The sequence below is a fragment of the Lissotriton helveticus genome, chromosome 7 (genome assembly GCF_964261635.1).
Source record: "Lissotriton helveticus chromosome 7, aLisHel1.1, whole genome shotgun sequence".
Lineage (NCBI taxonomy): Eukaryota > Metazoa > Chordata > Amphibia > Caudata > Salamandridae > Lissotriton > Lissotriton helveticus.
Window position 1 is genome coordinate 279,908,465 of NC_136068.1, and position 19,653 is coordinate 279,928,117.

A 19,653-nucleotide genomic window follows, 5' to 3' on the forward strand; every position below is an offset into this window, starting at 1 on the left:
CCAAATGCAGTTTTGATATGCTTAAAAGTCAACTCACACTTGTTACTCCACACAAATATAGACCCTTTTTTAAGTAAATCATTGACGGGTCTGAACTTGGTGGAAAAATCCAGAATGAAACGTGAGTAAAACTTGCACAGACCCAGGAATGATTTAACCCCCCTCTTATCAGAAGGAGGTAGAGCCACAAAAATAGAGTCCTGGGTGCAAGCCTGTCTTTTGAAATGACAGATCCAAGATATTCCACTTCATTGCAGTGAAACTTGCACTTCTTTTCTTCCAAAACCCTCGGTGATCTATGAAAATTTGCAACACACATTGGAGAACAACATGGTGAGACTCCATGTCCTTGGTAAACACCAACCGGCCATCCTGGAAAATCAGAACATCCTTCAACATATTATCCATAACTTCCTGGAAAACAGAGGTTGCAGAAGCAAGGCCAAACAGCATCCTACGATATTGAAAAGTGCCAATTTGAGAAATGAAGGCAGTAAGATGTGTAGGGTCCAAATGGAGCTCTACCTGATAATAAGCACTTGCCAACTCAAGATTAGAAAAAGCTGTAGATCAGGCAGTAGTTGCAAATAAATCAGAGATTTTAGGCAATGGAAGAGTACCCACCTAAATCTCTTTATTAAGAGATCTGAGATTCACACAAACACACAGCTCACCACACCTCTTGCGCGCCACTACTAAGGACCCGATTACGATCTCGCTTGGAAGGGCTACGGACCGCATCCGTCAAAAGCGAGGCCGACTCGCTGCCCCATTTTCAGAATGACTTGTACTGCTGTACGAGCGGGCAAGTAGAATGCATATATAGACTTGCGCTCCGAACGACTCATACATGTCAGCGATGCCTTCCGGACGACTCTAACATGGCTGAATTGTGCTGCGCCATGGGGCCGATTTCTGTGCTAGCACGTACGATGAACGCGTCTATCAGTTAAATAGAATATATATATATGTCGCAACCTTCGCCCGATGAGACTGCCGTCTCACCACTGTCAGTTTCCTCACAAACAGATCTCAAGAAAAACGAACAGAACAGACCCAATTTCTTCGTGCATTTAGTGGTTTATTTTGAAAATATATATATCCAAATCCACACCTCCTCCGAAGACAAAGTGCGAGGCCACAGCAGGGGAACACGAGGAAACACCTTTATTCCATCACAGAGGTGAGAGAGCAGAACCACCAGCCACTATCGGCGGATGCATTTCGGCAATAACTTTAGCCTTCCTCAGCGCCAGTGGTATGTTGCTTCAGGTGTAGGGCGGGTATCACAGATAAAGTATCTTGCCCTATGCTGATTGGTCGTGCATCGCTCCACCCCCAAATGTTAAATGCCTATCGTAGAAATCTCTGGTAGGTCACTCCATGTTCTGTGACTACCAGTCCCAGCATGCATAGTTGTTGGTAAGCACTTCTGGGCGATGTTGCGCAGTGCGGGTTGGTGCTACGAAGGTGTCGGCTCCCCGTGCCTCATGCTTTTGGAACACAATATCTCCTCAGGTCCCCAACCGTTCCAACCTGAAAGTATTCGGGTTTTAAATAAGTGGGGGCAAGGAAGGCAATCATTCCTAGCCCAGCGTGAAGCAAAATAGCCTTCACACCGCCTCATCTCGTCCCGGGCTGACAAGTGGGCTCTGGTCATTCCGGTAACCCGGATCCGCTCCAATGTTCGACAAACGTAGAAACCAGTGAGCCAGAGCCTGCTTGAAGGAACGGGGGCCTCGTGTGCGTGACACTTGAAATCGCGCTGTATATATATGCATACAAAGTCTTCTAGAAAAAAGGCTCGCACTCGGAGGTATAAACCAGTGTAGTTTTAATCGTTATGCTTTTCGTCAGCAAAACTGACTTGATCACACAATATTCACACGATACAGGAGAGCATACATAGCAAATGAAACACAAAACGGACTGTGATCAAAAGTCAGTCGACTTTGGCGGCCATTACTGAATGTGCAATGTAAGAGTGAAATATACTCCATTCCTGAAATAGCATTAGTAAATGCTCCAAACACTAGTATATATATTCTCATTTCATCAACACGTGTTGTGAGACCATGAATTTCATAGTGAAAAATTCACAAAATGTAAGCAAATTTTCAAATTGAACATCACAGTATAACGATACAAATAATGTGTACATGTGTCATAGGCTCGACTTAGTGCTCTAAGTGTCAAGGCAACAAGGCAGTAATATTGACATATGCATTTCACGTATGAACAATAAAGTTAAACCACATTGAAGCCAAAACGGGAGAAGCTCATGCGCTGTCTGTCAAAATGTTGACACGAAAGTGACTAGAATGTCTGAAATTACTGGTGGGTAGTAAACAACTACTCTATTACCGGGCGGCATAGTGCCCAGATCGTTGTTGCAATCAAGTAAGCAATTCCAATTAATGTTCCCACTTGTACTAATGGTGGGACAGTAAGCTACTCATCGCGAGCGCATAAGCGATGAGTTAGAATGACAGTACAGAGGAGGATAACACATCTGATAGTTATCCTATACTGGATCAGGGCAATGAACTGGCATGGTGCAATGGGAGAGCACAACACTGAAAATGTACGCGGGATAGTGCCTATAGCCCACTGGCCAACATAATATCATTGGCTTCCAACCCACATGATATATCCTTCTGTATACTGCAAATGCAATCATTGTACATACGTCATATTATACAAGCATCATAGTGATGTGAGCAATAACACATAGAGCATAATTAGGCGTTTGACCAGATTACAGATAAAATCAAATGCACCCAACGTTCTCCTCATTGAAAAAAGTGCCAGAAGTAAAAAATAACAGAGTAAAAACAATAAAGATAGAAAATATCTTATCTGGAGGTGGACCCACAGGATGGGGAAGAAAAGGGTAGGGTGACCGGAACGGATGAGACAGTCCGCAAAAAAAGTACCCTTCCTTTCCTCCTGTGCAAAGAGAGAAAATAAAAGAACAGTGATGTTAAAATTTGAGGTGTAATCCTATTACTTCATAATATTTAACCACATTGATAAAATCAAACACAGGTATGAAATTTCATAGAGTTAAAGTGAACACTGAGCAAGCAGATATACACACATATATAATTCATTATGTAAATGTGTACTTAATTCCTCGTCCAAATTTTGATGTATGAGGAATTTGGTTTCAAGTTCCAGTATCCATCTTGATTCTCGTTTGCGCAAGAGTAAGGTTCTGTTTCCCCCTCTCAGACCAGTATGAACTTGTTCCAACACAAAATAACTGAGCAGGGAGCTATTGGATAGATGGAATAGTTCAAAATGTCTGCAATCGGATAATTTTTGTCCTTTTTGTTGATGGAACAGATATGCTCAAGGACTCTCTTTTTGGCCATACAGGTAGTGCTGCCAACATACCACTTTTGGCAGGGACATATGAGTACATATACACAGTGTGTTGTGCTACATATGAAAAATTGATTGATCTCTTTCGGCATATTACATCCTGGGATGGTCACTGTTGTTATCCTCGTGCTATTTCGACAAGCCTTGCAGTGTCCACATGGATAGAAGCCTTTAAGGATAGTAGCATTGGTGACAGATTTCGATGTTATGTCATTGCGTACCAGAATATCTTTAAAGTTGTGTCCCTTCCTGTATGTTATGAGTGGTCTGTGTCGGAAAGTATGACCAATAATGGGATCACTGGTAAGTATATCCCATTTACTGGCCAGTATTTTTTGTATTTGTCCTGAGTTCCCATTGTAGGTGAGAATGACTCTGTTGGATTCTTCAGTAGTGGAGTTAACAGTGCTACTGTCTGGTGCAGTGGTCAATGTTTGAACATGGTCCATTTGGTTGACTCAGTCAATGGCTTTACGGAGTACCCAGTTCGGACAACCTCTGTCAAAGAACCTTTGAATCATAGTATCCTTTTCAGATTCAAAGGCGGCGTCGGTACTACAATTCCCTCGTGCTCTCAGCAGCTCCCCGTAAGGGATTCTCCACTTGAGAGTATCAGAGAGGCTGCTGAGAGCATGAAGCAACGTATTCCCTGCTGTGGTTTTGCGAAAGAGACTAGTTTCAATGGTAGCTCCTTGAGGTTTAATTAGTACATCAGGGAACTCTATGGAAGCTCTACTCATGTTGTAAGTCAAAGTAATGTTACATTTGTTGTTATTCAGCTCCTGTATGAATTCAGTAGCCTTATCTTCAGTATCAGTCCAAATTTTAAAAAGATAATCTATATAGCTAAGCCAAATTTTGACTTTGCCAAAAGATTAAGTCAGATTGGTATCAGCACGTATGTCTTCTTCCCATTTACCCAGAAAAAGATTGGCAAAACTTTGGGCAAAGCATGTGCCCATATCTGTGCCAAGGGTCTGCTTATAATTGGTGCCATCAAACATGAAAATGTTGTTGGTCAGGCACAAGTGCATCATTTCCAAAAGCATTTTCGTATGTTCTAAATACTCAATGGGTCTGTTCTTAAGATAATGATGGCATGCTTCTATTCCCTATACATGATCGATAATCATATACAGGGAATTTACATCCAGTGTTATCATGAGATCATTGGTTTCCTATTTAATCTGTTTGAGTTTGGACAGGAAGTCTTTACTGTCCTCTACATGTGAATGTAACTCTACGACATAATCTAGGAGAAAGTGATCAACATACTTTGACACATACTCTAGGACACTTCCTACAGACAAGACAATGGGCCTCCCTGGTGGATTAGTGGGATTCTTGTGTACCTTGGGAAGTAAATACAATATCGACAACTTGGGGTAATCGCGTTTAAGAAAACGAAATTCTTCACATGTTATATTCCCTTTCTCCTCCCATTCTTTAAGTTCGTTGCAAGTGTCAACAATACTGTTATTATATGTGTCCAAATTTTTGGTCACTGAGTTGTCTTTCGGCTTCCGCTCTATACAGCTGTTTGTCCCACAGGACAATGTTTCTCCCCTTTGTCCGCTGGGCAAATGATGATGTTTGTATCATTAGCTAAGCTCTTCAAAAATTCTCTTTGGGTGGTAGATACATTATATTGAATATTTTTGTTCTGATGCTTTCATTTCAGTAAGGCCTGCGTGACAACCTCTTGAAAAGTGTCTATGTTGTCGTGAGGGAGATTTGGGTAGAAGATAGATCTGGGTTTGAATTTGGTGGAAGCCGTGGAGTCAGTATGGATCTCAGGATGCCAATCCTCTTGGGTCGTCTCTGTGTGTTCATGGTTCTTGGCTAGATCATGCATGTCTTTGAGTATTTCCACATCAGCTATGTTCAAGTTGTGGAAAGGGGAAATGTTATTGTTTACAGCTGAGGATTGGTTGTTAAATTGACTATGATCCAGTTTGTAAAGAAGGTGCCATTTTATTAATTTACACTTCCTGACAAAGCGATATAAGTCAATACATGTGTCTGCATACTTAAAAATTTCCGTCGGACAAAAGGAAAGACCAAGACATAGCGTACATTTTTCATAAAATGTTAATTCTCTTTCACTTAAATTGATAATAGTTTTGTTTACCGTGTCCGGATCCATAATTTTTTGCCTCTGGAGCCACGTTTCTTGTTTCCCATGAGCTCTTTTGTGCTGGTTTTTTTATTCCCTTTGTTTTCTTCTTTTCCGTCTTTGTTTACTCTTCCTCTCCCTCTTCCTCTTCCACGGCCTCTGCCTCTGGTTGATCCTCCCCGCCTCGGGGGTGATTGTGGTGTCGTTCTCGGTATTTGTCAACCTCTTCGTAGGACTCTGAACTTGTCTAAAAAAGTTGCCGTTCTAGAGGGCATTTGTCTATCAGATACTGAGCTAGTTGTAGAGATAGCTACATCCGTGTCAGATTCGCTGGTCTCTTTGGTTGCATTCTCTGTTTCAACCACAATTGTTTCCTTTGTGTTTCCTTGTTTCGGTAAGTCCTCATATAAATAGTCATACTTATGACTATATGTCAGAATGCGACCAGACTCATAGTCCACTCAGTCTCTGTGGAGTTTTCGTTGTTTGCGATTTTTTATATCACCTTCATGAGACTGCACTCTGGATTTCGATGTCTGTTATATCCTTGTTGACAATTTCTTGTTCGCTGCATTTGGACAATTCGTCTTCCAGCGCTTATATTTCCAACAAGATAGATTTCCAATCTTCCCATGCATATTTGATTACTATTTTCAGTATGTTTCTTGAGCTATTGGCTGAGTTCTCTTGCCAATCCTGTAACATACTTGGGTTCTGGTATTCCTATGAGGGCATAATGTAGATACGGAGTCCCCTGGGTACCATTGCTTTATCACCATATTCCTGTAATGATATTGCTTCCCACCACTTCGCCATTTCAGATTTTTTCAGTTTTTCCAAACGTTTTAATTTAGCATTAAGTGATGTGTCTGTTTTTTGGTTGGGTTCAGAGTAATAGTAATTCCTATGCCTGGTGCCCGTGCTAACAGTGTCCCTGCCGCTGCATGGCGGTCTGCCTCGGTATTCATACCTGAAAATTGTGGGTCAAGGTGCCCGTTTGCATATAGGTTTTGCACCTTGTGGGAGGCACTTTCTCTCCGCGGTCGTCTGGTTTAACCTCCCCTCTAAGAATTAGAGGTTCCTTTTGCCGCTTTATTAATATTTTCGGATACGGTGGACTTGTTTTTCCTTACACTCAGGTACGCATCAGTATCCACTTTCTCGTTACGAGAATAATTCCTATCATAGGATGATCCGCATGCCAAATAATAAATAGTAGACACAGTCGTGATCTGTTTTCCGGAATGCTCATCCAATTAGTACTCGTTCGTGAAGTTGGCGTGCCGCTCGGTAAGGCTGTGTCTCCTAAAGCGCAGAGGTGAAAGGGAACAGGACACGTGTGTTCCCAAACAGCTCCCTCCCCTCTCAAACCCCACGCACCTCAAATGGGAAAAAGAGATGCCTACCTATGGCAGCGCGTGGAAACCGTCTTGGACCGGAGATCGAGATCTGTACTCTTCCACAGAGATGCTTCTGCAGATCAGCGGCCGGCCGATTGACTCCTCTGTAATTTGAAGATCTGCTTTAATTTTGTGAATTTTTCACTATGAAATTCATGGTCTCACAACACATGTTGAGGAAATGAGAATATAAGATACTAGTGTTTGGAGCATTTACTAATGCCATTTCAGGAATGGAGTATATTTAACTCTTACATTGCACATTCAGTAACGGCCGCCAAAGTCGATTGACTTTTGACCACAGTCCGTTTTTTGTTTCATTTGCTATGTATGCTCTCCTGTATCATATGATTATTGAGTGATCAAGTCAGTTTTGCTGACGAAACGCGTAACGATTAACACTACACTGGTTTATACTTCCGAGTGTGAGCCCTTCTTCTAGAAGACTTTGTGTGCATTTAATTACCGGGAGACCCGCCCGGTGTTACCCGCCACCTGTCTACGGGACAGTAACTCCAGGAATCTGGCCGTTTGTGGAATATATGTATATATATATATATATATATATATATATATATATATATATATATATATATATATATATATATATATATATATATATATATATCCACAAACAGTTGCCTGTCGAATGAAGTAAGCCTCACCAGAAGATTAAGATTCTACCACATTTATTAATGGAGGACACAGCGTGGGGAAAACAACAACTTGCAGCATCATACAGTCTTGCCTGACATGTTTCATGCAAATAGCACGTCCTCAAAGGCACTAGACTGAGCCGGAAAAGGCACGATCACTTGCTCGGTACTGCTTTTAAACAATGAAGTCCCGCCTTTTTGGGCGTGGCCACTCCTGTGGCCTGATGGTACTTGGGGTACCGTTCTTGCTCGAGTGAGCTGTCGTGACAAGTCCCCATAAGCAAAATATCACCCCAGTGGGTTGTGCAGCTCAAGTTCACATCCACGCAGCTAAATTCATTCCTCCAAAGCCGGCATCTTCTCCCTTAAGCACAGCCGAATTAACGTCAATGCAGGAGGGCTGTAAAAAGCCCGGGGCTTCACTTTGCGGCTCAGGCATGCCGCACTAATTCCACAAAGCGATACAAAAGGGGATGATGGACGGAGCGTTTGAGCAAATCAAACACTCACCCCCAGTCAACTGATCTGGGTTTAATCATCACCATTCTTTAGCTCACTCAGCCACCCCAGTTCAGACATGGCCATATCCAAATCAGTTTGACCCTGTATCTCATGGGAACAGTCCAGCCCGAACTGCCAAGCCATGTCTTCCCTGGACTGGAAACAAGCATCCTGGGACCGGTTTTGGGGTTTGGGGGTGAATGTTTTGCCATTGTGCAACATTCCGTCCATCATCTTGTGTATTTTGCACTAATTCCACAAACAGTTGCCTGTCGAATGAAGTAAGCCTCACCAGAAGATTAAGATTCTGCCACATTTATTAATGGAGGGCACAGCGTGGGGAAAACAACAACTTGCAGCATCATACAGTCTTGCCTGACGCATTTCATGCGAATAGCACTTCCTCAAAGGCACTTGACTGAGCAGGAAAAGGCACAATCACCTGCTCGGTACTGTTTTTAAACAATGAAGTCCTGCCTTGTTGGGCGCGGCCACTCCTGTGGCCTGATGGTACTTGTGGTACCGTTCTTGCTCGAGTGAGCTGTCGTGACAAGTCCCCATAAGCAAAATATTACCCCAGTGGGTTGTGCAGCTGAAGTTCACATCCACGCTGCTAAATTCATTCCACCAAAACCGGCATCTTCTCCCTTAAGCACTACCGAATTAACGTCAATGCAGGAGGGCTGTAAAAAACGTCCCTTTCAGACCACAGAGCAAACCGAAACTTGCCAGTCCTCACTCTCCTGGTTTAACCATGAATGTAGAAAATTAAGATTACAACTGGCCAAGGCTATTAGAGTCAACAATGTTGCAGATCTGAAAGTAGTGAGGAGATCCTACAAGAATGATCAGGCCAAAGCCAAAAAGGACTGGAAAGAGGATGGATGGCTTCAGATCAAGGATGCCTGCCAAAACAAGGATTTGCAGCCATTTTGGTTCTTGGCGACCAGGGAAGACATAGATTGACTGAGGCTTCCACCTGGCATGAACACTTTTCCACAGGTTACACTGGTACAGAAACATTAGTTTTCGAAAGGCTTGACTCCCATACCAACTACAGTCCAAACCCCCACATTTTTTACCCTAGAGGGAATATCACATAGTATACACTCAGTGATCAGGAACAAGGCTTCAGGGCCTTATGGCATCCCTGGTGATGTCTTCCTTTCCGACACATTTAACAGGTCCAAGTACATATGGGTACTTACTAATGGTATTGCAGCCGGTGCTGCAATACCACCCTCGTGGGGACAAATTTCGTTCAAGTGCTAGTCCCTTTGACTCAGTGTGATATTGGGTGTTAGTAACCAACAGATGCAACCATGTCCTTTTGGTGCACCACCCAGGAAAAAAAGCACCAGGATAAAAGCTTCACTTTTATCTCTATAATTAAAACAACCACCTCAAGGAGTTAAACTTGTAAAAAAACAAAGGGGTATATTATCAAGGGGTTTTATCTCCGCTTTTTTGGCTTTAAAAGCCAAGAAAGCGGAGATAAAATTATCTCCCTATTACCAAGCTGTCGCTAACACCAGTTAGCGACAGCTAATAGGAGATAGCGACCATCATGGGCCCCACTTTGCATGTCAGTGATATTTATCACTAATGATATGCAAAGTGGGCGTGCCAAGATGTTAGCGACTGGAAACAGTCGCTAACATCGCTATCTCCTATTACCAACTTTTGGAGATATTTGCGCTAAGGGCGAATATCTCCAAAAGCTAACACCTGCCCTGAGCAGTTCTTAGCCATGTTATCCAATGGGAGGTGGATAACATGGCTAAGAGCATTTGCTCGATAATGCATGAATATCGCTGACTTTTCAGCGATATTCATGCATTGCGGGCGTTTTTTATCGCATTTGCGATAAACCTTGCTAATAGCAAGGTTTATCTGCGATAAAAATCGCCGATGTGCGGCGATAATTTTTGTCTCTAAACAAGTTAGAGACAAAAATTATCGCTAGTTGTTGATAATATACCCCTTAGAGACCAAAATTATCGCCGCAAATTGGCGATTTTTATCGCAGATAAACCTTGCTATTAGCAAGGTTTATCGCAAATGCGATAAAAAACGACCGCAATGCATGAATATCGCTGAAAAGTCAGCGATATTCATGCATTATCGAGCAAATGCTCTTAGCCATGTTATCCACCTCCCATTGGATAACATGGCTAAGAACTGCTCCTGGCAGGTGTTAGCTTTTGGAGATATTCGCGCTTAGTGCGAATATCTCCAAAAGTTGGTAATTGGAGATAGCGATGTTAGCGACTGTTTTCAGTCGCTAACATCTTGGCACGCCCACTTTGCATGTCATTAGTGATAAATATCACTGACATGCAAAGCGGGGCCCAAGATGGTCACTATCTCCTATTAGCTGTCGCTAACTGGTGTTAGCGACAGCTTGGTAATAGGGAGATAATTTTATCTCCGCTTTCTTGGCTTTTAAAGCCAAAAAAGCGGAGATAAAGCCCCTTGATAATATGCCCCTAGATTCTCACATCTGTGACTGGAATGTAAGTCCCTCACAGTGCACTTGAGTTTTGTTTGTTTTTTTAGTTTTATTGCAGTCTGTTACATAGTGAGGATGAGTGGACACAACCTTGACCTTACGCACGACTTTGACATAGATTTTCAGCACATTTTGACGTTATATCTATTTTGTCCACGAGTTGCACCTTCAGTCTTAGCTCCTCCTTCATCAGCTTCTCAGGTAGGACCGGAGCTCCCGCTCTGTAAATTTCATTTGTGCAGTTCATAGTGACAAGATGAAGTGTTGTTTAGGCCTCTAATTTCCAATTTCTAAATTCTAATTTAACCTTTTATTTCCCAAGATAAATTCCTCCTAGCTAGAACTGCCTTCTTGCAGGTAGAAGTAGGGTAACACATGTTGGGTGTGGTGTGTCCATTATGCAGTCCTGCCCCATGTGGCACATGGTGATTATGTGTTTTCTGGTTATTTCTATTCAAAGGTTTTCACCAAGGTCAAGGACAAGCAAGTGTACAAAGGTACATTTATTCAGTGCAAATATGTTAGATGTAATACAATGTTGTAGAGAACAGTGCTTAACAAACCTATTTCTCATCAGAATGAAGTGGTAGAGGTAATGAGAGAATTGTGTAATAATATCTAATGGAGTATATTTAATGATACTGGTTTACCAACAAATGTCTATGCTATGTCATGGTAGTAATGAGGTTGTTTTAACATGAAAATAAGATCCCCAATGTACCACCATTTTGGCAAACATGAGGACTTTTTACTGATAACAAGGAAAAGGACGAACGGAGAACCCAAAAAAGAATAGGAGAGTGGGATAAGAACGTGGACAAAGAATCGGGCAATATTCTGGGTAATGATTCCTGTTTTTGATGCTTCGTCCTATTTTTGCACTTGGTATTTTCAGCTGCGATATGACCAGGTGCAGTAAAATTGTAACTGGTATTCCTGTTTATGGACGGGCCAGGAATACATGTCATTGCCAAGAGAGTAAGAAATAATAGCAACACTTGAACTGTTTTTGCAACAAGTTTTTGTATTTTTTTCCAAAAGAGGTAGTAATCCTAGTCCTCTATCAGATATTCTGGGAGGATACATCAGTGACAAAGCCCTTGAGAGAAAAATATTTGAACAATTCCTGAAATGCTTTCTGTGATAATTGGTTTGCTGTTCCTGGTTAGGCAAATAGGTTCCCTGGGCCCCTCACGAAAGTGGTCTCCATGGTGACGCAAAACGGTCCGGCAATGGTGGGAGCCACAGCAGAGCCTCATGAACAAAAGGTGCATGAACTATGGTCTTGGTTTATAATCTGGTCCTAGAAGGAAGCCATACTTCTTCAATTCTTTAATTTAAGGTGCATAAACAATCTATTTCATTAAAAAAAACTTTTGCCATTTATCATTTTAAATAAGTAGTTATTTAGCTTGACAACTTATTTCCGTTAATGGTGGATTTAAGACTCCACAGGCTCATATTTAGCTATCCCACCCCGTGTGGTTAGGTTGTTCCCAGCTGTTACACAAGAAAGTTAAAACAATGAATATTGATCCTACCTTGTACTATAGGCTCATACTAAATAGGCAGATAAGGCCATTGCAGTAAAGCTTTTTTTGCTTTCTACATAACAACATGCTATAGTACATATCATAAAACCCAAAATATGTGGCCGATTTACAAGCCCCTTGCAACACTTTTACACCGCCGTTGCGTCTCTTTTGTGACGCAACGGTGGCGTAAACAATGCATGACTGTGCAACATATCTACAACGTGACGCATCTAGTTAGATATGTCACGTTGTAAAGCCCTGCGCTACATTATACCTGCATCAGGTATAAGGTATGCAGGGTGGGCGTTCCGTCACAATGAAGCCCCGTAAAAGTGACGCAGTGAAATCTACAAGATTTCACGGAGTCAATTTTACGTCCCCGCTGTGTCAAATCCTTACGCCTGCTTGAAGCAGATGTAAGGAGTGACGCAGCATATTAGGTATAGGGCACCCCTGAGCAGTGCTGGAGTTGCATCACGCTTGCGACACAACTCCAGCACTGTGTCACACTTACACCGACAGATGCGTCACGCATCTCTCTATCCTTGCGCCATGGTGCGCCACATTTTAAATGCAAGTATAAGAGAGTGGGGAAACCCAATCTTCCCTTGCAGGCTTGGGCTAATGTAAACAATATAGAGTCAAATGTGCCAGCAAGGGAATTTGTTTAGACTAATTACTTTTCAGCTTAAGATTCTACATTAGAATAATCATTAAATGTTATCTGATTAATCAGAAACTGCAGCAATTTAACTTTGTAATAAACATACAGAGCACAGCATTTGACCAACTTAAATGTGTAAGTACTGGAAATTAGAGATGAAGAAGACACAGAGTAGTAAATATTTTAATAAAAGATTACTTTAGTTTTTATACTGCTTATGCAAGTCAAATGGGTACAAATCAACCATTACTGGTGGGTGCACAGCACTAGACAAATGAAATAAGAAATTGTGAAATCAAACTATAATTCATTTGCAGAAACAAGTCCAATCCTATATCAAACAAGAGATGACAACTAATTCTTCATAATAAGACAGTCATCAATGTAAATTAATCAAGAATCAGGAGAAGGACTGTGTGGTAGACGTTTCGGTCTTCAGTAGAATAAATCCTTAAGACCTTCTTCAGGACAGAAAAATAGATAAACAGTTGTGACCCTTCACAAGAAAGTCCAAATGCGACTTTATAGGTCTCCACCTGTGGTGGTAGATTTCTGTGTAGGTCTTTGATTTTCTGTTTTACATTTGTCCTTTTAAACGGGCAATTTCCGCATTGAATGTCGGTCTTCACAGAGGGCGGCATCCAGAATGACCATCTCAGGAGAAGGAATGCGGAAATTGCCCGTTTAAAATTTGAAGAATTACAAAGACTGTGCCATATATATATCGTGACGGTTGAACAAGCAGGAGCAGCTGTCCAATAGCTTGACAAAATAAAATAAAATAAAAATAATTTATCTCCAGAAAACAGTAGATTGCCGAATGAAGAAAACATTGGTGTCACTATATTGAATAGCTGGTATTTATAAGCAAAATAATGATTTTTTCAAAAGAAAACAAGCTGGTGTTTAGGATGAATTGCATTTTCTAGCACAAAACACTAAAAATTGCATTTTCAAGTACATTTTTAGGGCCATACTATCGAGTAAGGGCGATACATTATCGCCTCTTTTATCAGCAAGAAACTGCTGTTAATGCGGCGATAATGGGCTTGATAATATGCCCATGTGAATTCCCATAGAAGCCCAGGTTAACACAAGAACCTGGGCTTCTATGGGAATTCACAAGGGTATATTATCAAGCCCATTATTGCCGCTTTAGTGGCAATTTCCTGCCGATAAAAGTGGCGATAATGTATCGCCCTTTCTTGATAATATGGCGCTTAATTATTTAAAACAACTCCAGGTTAATTGTTAGGTACTAAATTTACTACCAGTTAAAACATTGCATTTAGAACCAAAAACAAATCTTCGAAGCAAAATATGATTTTGTTGTCAGAAAACTGATTTATTAACTATAAAATTGCTAACTGGTATTTGGAGACAAGAAATTCAAAACCTACTGTTAAAAAATGTTTCAGGAAAGGATAACTTAACCTTAACTGTAGCAGTGCTATTGAGAAGATCCACTTTTTGCACAATGACATTAGACAAAAAAATAGGATTTGTACGAGTTATGGTTAACTGCTCATATATTTCAAGTTCATGTTTTGCCAGCACAAAGACTTATTCCGAACAGTATGGGTTTTTGTCAATGAATTTGTATAAGTATATGGTTTGCTGGCAATTTTGACAATGATTACAACAAATGCCCGATATTGGTAAACTCGAAACCCACTTACACACACATGGCGCAGACATTTTTAGTATTCAAAGGTAGGCAATGTAAGCCAGACATAAAGTTGATATGTGTAGAGAAACAAAGCATAAATATGATTTAAGGCATTTGTGCCTTGTAAATATGTACGATGATAAGTCAAATACACCTTTCAATCAAAGTGTACAATGCCAAATGTTGTATTAATGTTGGCATGGTGTTAATGTGACAACATTTGATTCATCTATGTACTATCACCATTACAAAATGGCGCCCAAAATTGTATGTGTATAGAGACTCATGAATCTCGTTAGTCCTTCTTTTATGTTTAGTAAGTTTGAGCATTGGCGCCAAACTGCCTAATTTAAATGATTGTTTTTTGCTCTGCGATTTATCAGTGAGCAAGGGCACGGACGTGCCCGAAACGCGTCTGATGACTTTTACCCACCTTATGGATTAAAAAAGCAAACTTTACATCTTTGCCTCGAGTGCTGATTTTGGTTGTCCGCGAACTTTTTCTGTGCAGGAGGCACATAGTGGAAAGTTGGAGGTTTATATATATATATATATATATATATATATATATCTTCCAATGCTGTTATACATTGACAAAAGCTAAGTGGCAGAATAACTATTTCATAAATACTCTGTAGAGAAAATCCAATAACCGTTAACATACAGCATTACCAAAGGTATGTGACTTTCTCTTCTAAAACATCTTCAATTTGTACAGATTCTCCTAGTGTCTAATAAAGTAGGAACCTCATTAGTGGCAAAATTATTTTAGTTGGCAATTTCACCTCAAATTACCAGGACTGCAAGGTTTGGTATTTCTCTTGGATGAAAGTACCGCCCCTTTCAGAGTTTAATATTTCAGAATGGTGAATAACATACATGTGCAATTTTACTCCATGTTTCGAGATGTAAAACCATTGTGAATAGGGGATTTTTGGAACAAATGTCATCAGGCTTTTCCTGGCAAAATGTTTTTGGATTAAAACATGCTTGAATTGTGTGAAGGTTACAACTGGCTTATAAATCTGTTGGTGAGCAAACTCCTGTTATGCATTTAATGAGGACTTAGAATTTTGACCTGTTCCTTCTGGTCTGCAGATCCCCACAGGCTGGATGACCTGCATGATAAAGTGTTGTTCCTTTATCTGTAGATTTTTTATAGCGACCCCTTACAAAATGCCAATGCCACTACTCCCCTAAACTCTTAGGGGCATATGTACAAGCCCCTATCGCCATGGGAATGCCACTTTTTGTGACGTTCCCGTGGCGATAGGGGTCTTGCCGATGTTTTGCGGGGCTTACCGCTGCCTTCCACATAAGGCACCCTTTCACGCTATGTTTAGCGTGAAAGGGGCGTACAGTGGGTGTTACGGTGGGCGTTCCACCGCAACAACCATTGTATTTGACGCTGCCCCCTATATACAAGGGTGGGGAAAATAGGAGGCAGCGCCAAATTTAAGACCAGGAAAACCCTGGTCTCAAGTTGGCCAAACGAGGAGAAATGCATTATTTCTCCTTGTTTTTGCTTTTTCCATGTGTGCTGCCTTGTGCAGCACACATGGAGAAAGCAAAATGCAATGGTTGGTTTATGTACAGGAAGGTGTCAATTCCTGTATATAAACAAACCTTTTTAAAAAAATGCCATTTTGTAACTTTAATATGTGTTGCATAAGCATTATACTTAAAAGTTACAAAATTACATTTTAGGATTGTTTATGAGCTGAGAATGCACCCTGTCTGTTTTATTCCCAGTTTCAAAGTCGCCTACTGAACTTGACTTCAAATTGTTTAAGATAAGAAAAGAGAAGAAAGAGAAGAGGTATTAGGACCTGCAATGCAAGATACCATCATATTACAAACTACCTTTTGTTCAACTGGAAATTTTATCTTCAACTACCACAACTTCCGCAAACGTTTTAACATTGCAAAACTTGTTACAAGAGAAGTTGACTGCAAGCTGCTTGTTGCCCATGGCAATGGGGCTGAAGTCAAACGAAGTTTTTAAAGTCTCCTTTGGCTTTATTGAGATTACTCTGAAATGATAAAAGAAAGTAACAGTTAATGCGTGCAATTTGCCCGATGGGATGGGCACTGCAGAAGAGAAGCTCACTGAAAACCCCTCAAGTAAAGCATCCATATTACACTTGTAACACTAAGAGCCTGATTACAACTTTGGTGATCGTCCCGCAGAGTGCCACCCCAGCAGTCAGCGGGAGGTCCACCAAATCTGTAGTGAGACCGCCCTCCGGATTACAACTGGAATCCAGCTCGGGCGGAAAATGCTGCAGCGGTACCTTTCTAAGGCTCAAAGGAGAGATTAGAAAGGCTCCGCCGCGGGACTGCCGTAGCACGTTCCTGCACGGGAGAAAATGCACCATGTAATGCATTCCTTCCCATGCAGGAACTGGGGGGGAATACAGGGGGCACATCATGTGCCCCCCTGCATGCACCCATTTTATCTACATCAAATACACCCTATTTTGGGGAAAATACGAGGAATTTATCTACACTATCGCCACTTGGTCACAGAATAGTGCATGACTCAAGCCAAAGTTAACCGTAAAAGATTGAACAATCATATCTACCTTTAACAGGAGAGCTGGTTGACAAAGTCCAAGAATGCCCTCATGTCACACTGGGAGGGTCCATGTTGTGGCTCTCAGCAAATGAGGCAAAGTACCCATTTCTGAATTCTCAAGGCTAGCCTTTATAGAGGCTGTACAAGAGAATTCCATAGGCACAGAAAGGTAAGATGTAAATAATGTATACCATAACTATTAAATGTAGGAGAGTTGACCTCAATTTAGATGCTAGGGTTATGGAAAGTCATGCATTGTCAATTCTTTACCGCTGAGCCACCTGGCAACAAGGCAGTACAACCACACAATTTACTCTCTCAAAAACAACAGACAGGCCCAACGCAACTGAGTGTATGGGCCCAACGGGCAATAGCTAAAATACTGCTCCGCGATTCTTGAGCAATGCCTGACACTTAGGAGAGAGGCAGGGTCCCACACTTAGTATGGCAGGAAAACCCATTTCCCTGTAGCCCGCCTCCTCTGTTTAGCAATCACAGAGTGAAGACTCTTCCTCCTGGGGGGCTGGGCAGCAATGGGAGCCTGGGTTGTTTTTCCTGCCAGTCCAGACCAGATAGCCTCCAAACAATGTTTTGCAGCATTAAGCAACAAGGGACTCTTCTACATTCCCCCCCAAAAATATGGGCCTCATTTGGTATTTTGGAGGATGGGTTACTCACGGTGGTGGATATCCCGTCCGCCGAAATATAAATCCCATAGGACATAATGGGATTTATATTTTGGCAGATGGGATATCCATCACCGTTGTGACGGAGTAACCTATCCACCAAAATCTAAATCAGGCCCTATAACTTGATATTTTAACAATATTGCTCCCTTTTCGAAGGGTTTGTCAAGGAGTGAGGTGCTTCACATTGGCATGCTAACAGATGTTTGAATGCGGCTCTCTTTCCATATAGATGTAATCCAACTGCCAGGTTGTAGCAGCCTTCTCTCATCCTCTTCAGATTTGGACAGGTAGTTGTAATTGTTGCCAAGGCTAGCCCATACATACACTTAGCCTAGAAATCACCAATTTAGTGAAACATGAAGTCACTGAAGGAGGTATTCAGAGGCCTTTGTCTGTTTTTGAGGAGAATATCACTATTTATTTTAAAGTTTAAAGTTACTTTGCAAGCATTCTTCCAATGCATTTTTCTTACGGAAAGGTAAAATACTGCAATAAGGTTATTTTGCAAATACATTTTTGGAAACACTTGGTGTGTTTCATGCTACTATGGCGCCCATCCCAAGTATATTGAAAATTCAGATTTGGACATAACTGAGAAGTTCTTTCCTAACCTGGATTATGATGGGTCGTTTAATGTAAACTGCACCTCACTTCACACACTTAACCAGTACAATAATAGTGGAAAATATCCAGTGCTCGGAATGTTAGAAATTCCTGTAGACATTTGAGTGCTCTAGCCTATTTCTTTGGTTATTCCTCATTCAGAGGTTTGAAGCTCCCAATACTATGAGCATTTTTCTCTAAAGAGACTCTGAACACCCAGGTCTTGTTATTGACATTTGCTAAAACACAGGCAGAACATCCTACACAATGAATAGTTAATTGTCTACTTACATTATCTCTAGTACTGCGTTTATCAAGGAGGCACCCACAATAGTCAGTTTGCCATCTGTTAATTCCTCGGAGAGAGGGTTGGAAAATGTTACCTCTCCTTTACCAGGCTTGTTCACAACAACTGGACCAAGCACCTGCAGGGCAAGATAAAGTGATTTAGTACAGAGGATACAATGGAGAGCTAATGTAATAAAGAAGAATGAAACGTGGGGAGAAAGTGAGAATTGGGAAAACAAGGTGGGGACAAAGTTGATAGAAACAATATGGGACAGGAAAAAAGGAAATCAAAAGTGAAGGGGACGGTAATGAAATGGGGAAAGAGTTAGGTAAAGTGGGGACAAAGTTGATAGAAACAATATGGGACAGGAAAAAAGGAAATCAAAAGTGAAGGGGACGGTAATGAAATGGGGAAAGAGTTAGGTAAAGTCCACATTTGTAAAGCGCACAATCACCCGTAAGGGTCTCTAGGCGCTGGGGGCCGTCGGGAAGATTAAGCGAGCTATTGCCCAGAGTCACATGGTGCTGGGCTAACCTGCCGCCGGAGCCGGGGATCGAACCCTGATCCCCAGATTCCAGCGTCAGTCGCCCTGGCCGCGGCGCCACACCTCTCCCATAAGTATAGGTAGAGCTATTAATAAGTGAGTAGGATGGAGCTACGGGATCTGAGTGAGACTGAAGCACTGAGGGAAGAAAAGATAAGATTAATTAAGAAACAGATGAACAGAAATTAGTCATGGGTGACAGTGAGTGTGGAGAGAAAAAATATGTAGGTCATAGAAAGATATAAAATTAATGATTTTTGAGAATACTTATTTTCACTTCAGAATCATACGAGATTTGTTTATTTCGTACTGCCATGAAAGCACCTGATCTCATCTGATTTCAGAATTTAAAATAACGTTATGGTGACTTTACTTTTTAAACCATGGGCTACTGAATAATTTAATGATGCCATTGAAAACTCTACTTTCATGTGATCACACTGCTTTAAAAAAAGGAGACAATATAAAAAAAGAATGTTACTAAAATACAGACGTTCCAGTCTGATTATT

At 41.3% G+C, this 19,653-nt stretch overlaps 1 protein-coding gene across 1 annotated transcript in view; it reads right to left on the reverse strand.

Annotated features, from left to right (window-relative positions):
* Window positions 1-13,948: 13,948 nt before the first annotated feature.
* LOC144769043 (protein-glutamine gamma-glutamyltransferase E-like) overlaps window positions 13,949-19,653 on the reverse strand; it is a 175,096-nt gene continuing 169,391 nt past the window's right edge. Inside the window, exons 8-9 of the mRNA XM_078653038.1 lie at window positions 18,602-18,735; window positions 13,949-16,473 (exon numbers count right to left, since the gene is read on the reverse strand). Of these exons, the coding sequence (XP_078509164.1) occupies window positions 16,311-16,473; window positions 18,602-18,735 (297 nt within the window). The 3' untranslated portion in view covers window positions 13,949-16,310. The remainder of the gene's footprint in view (window positions 16,474-18,601; window positions 18,736-19,653) is intronic.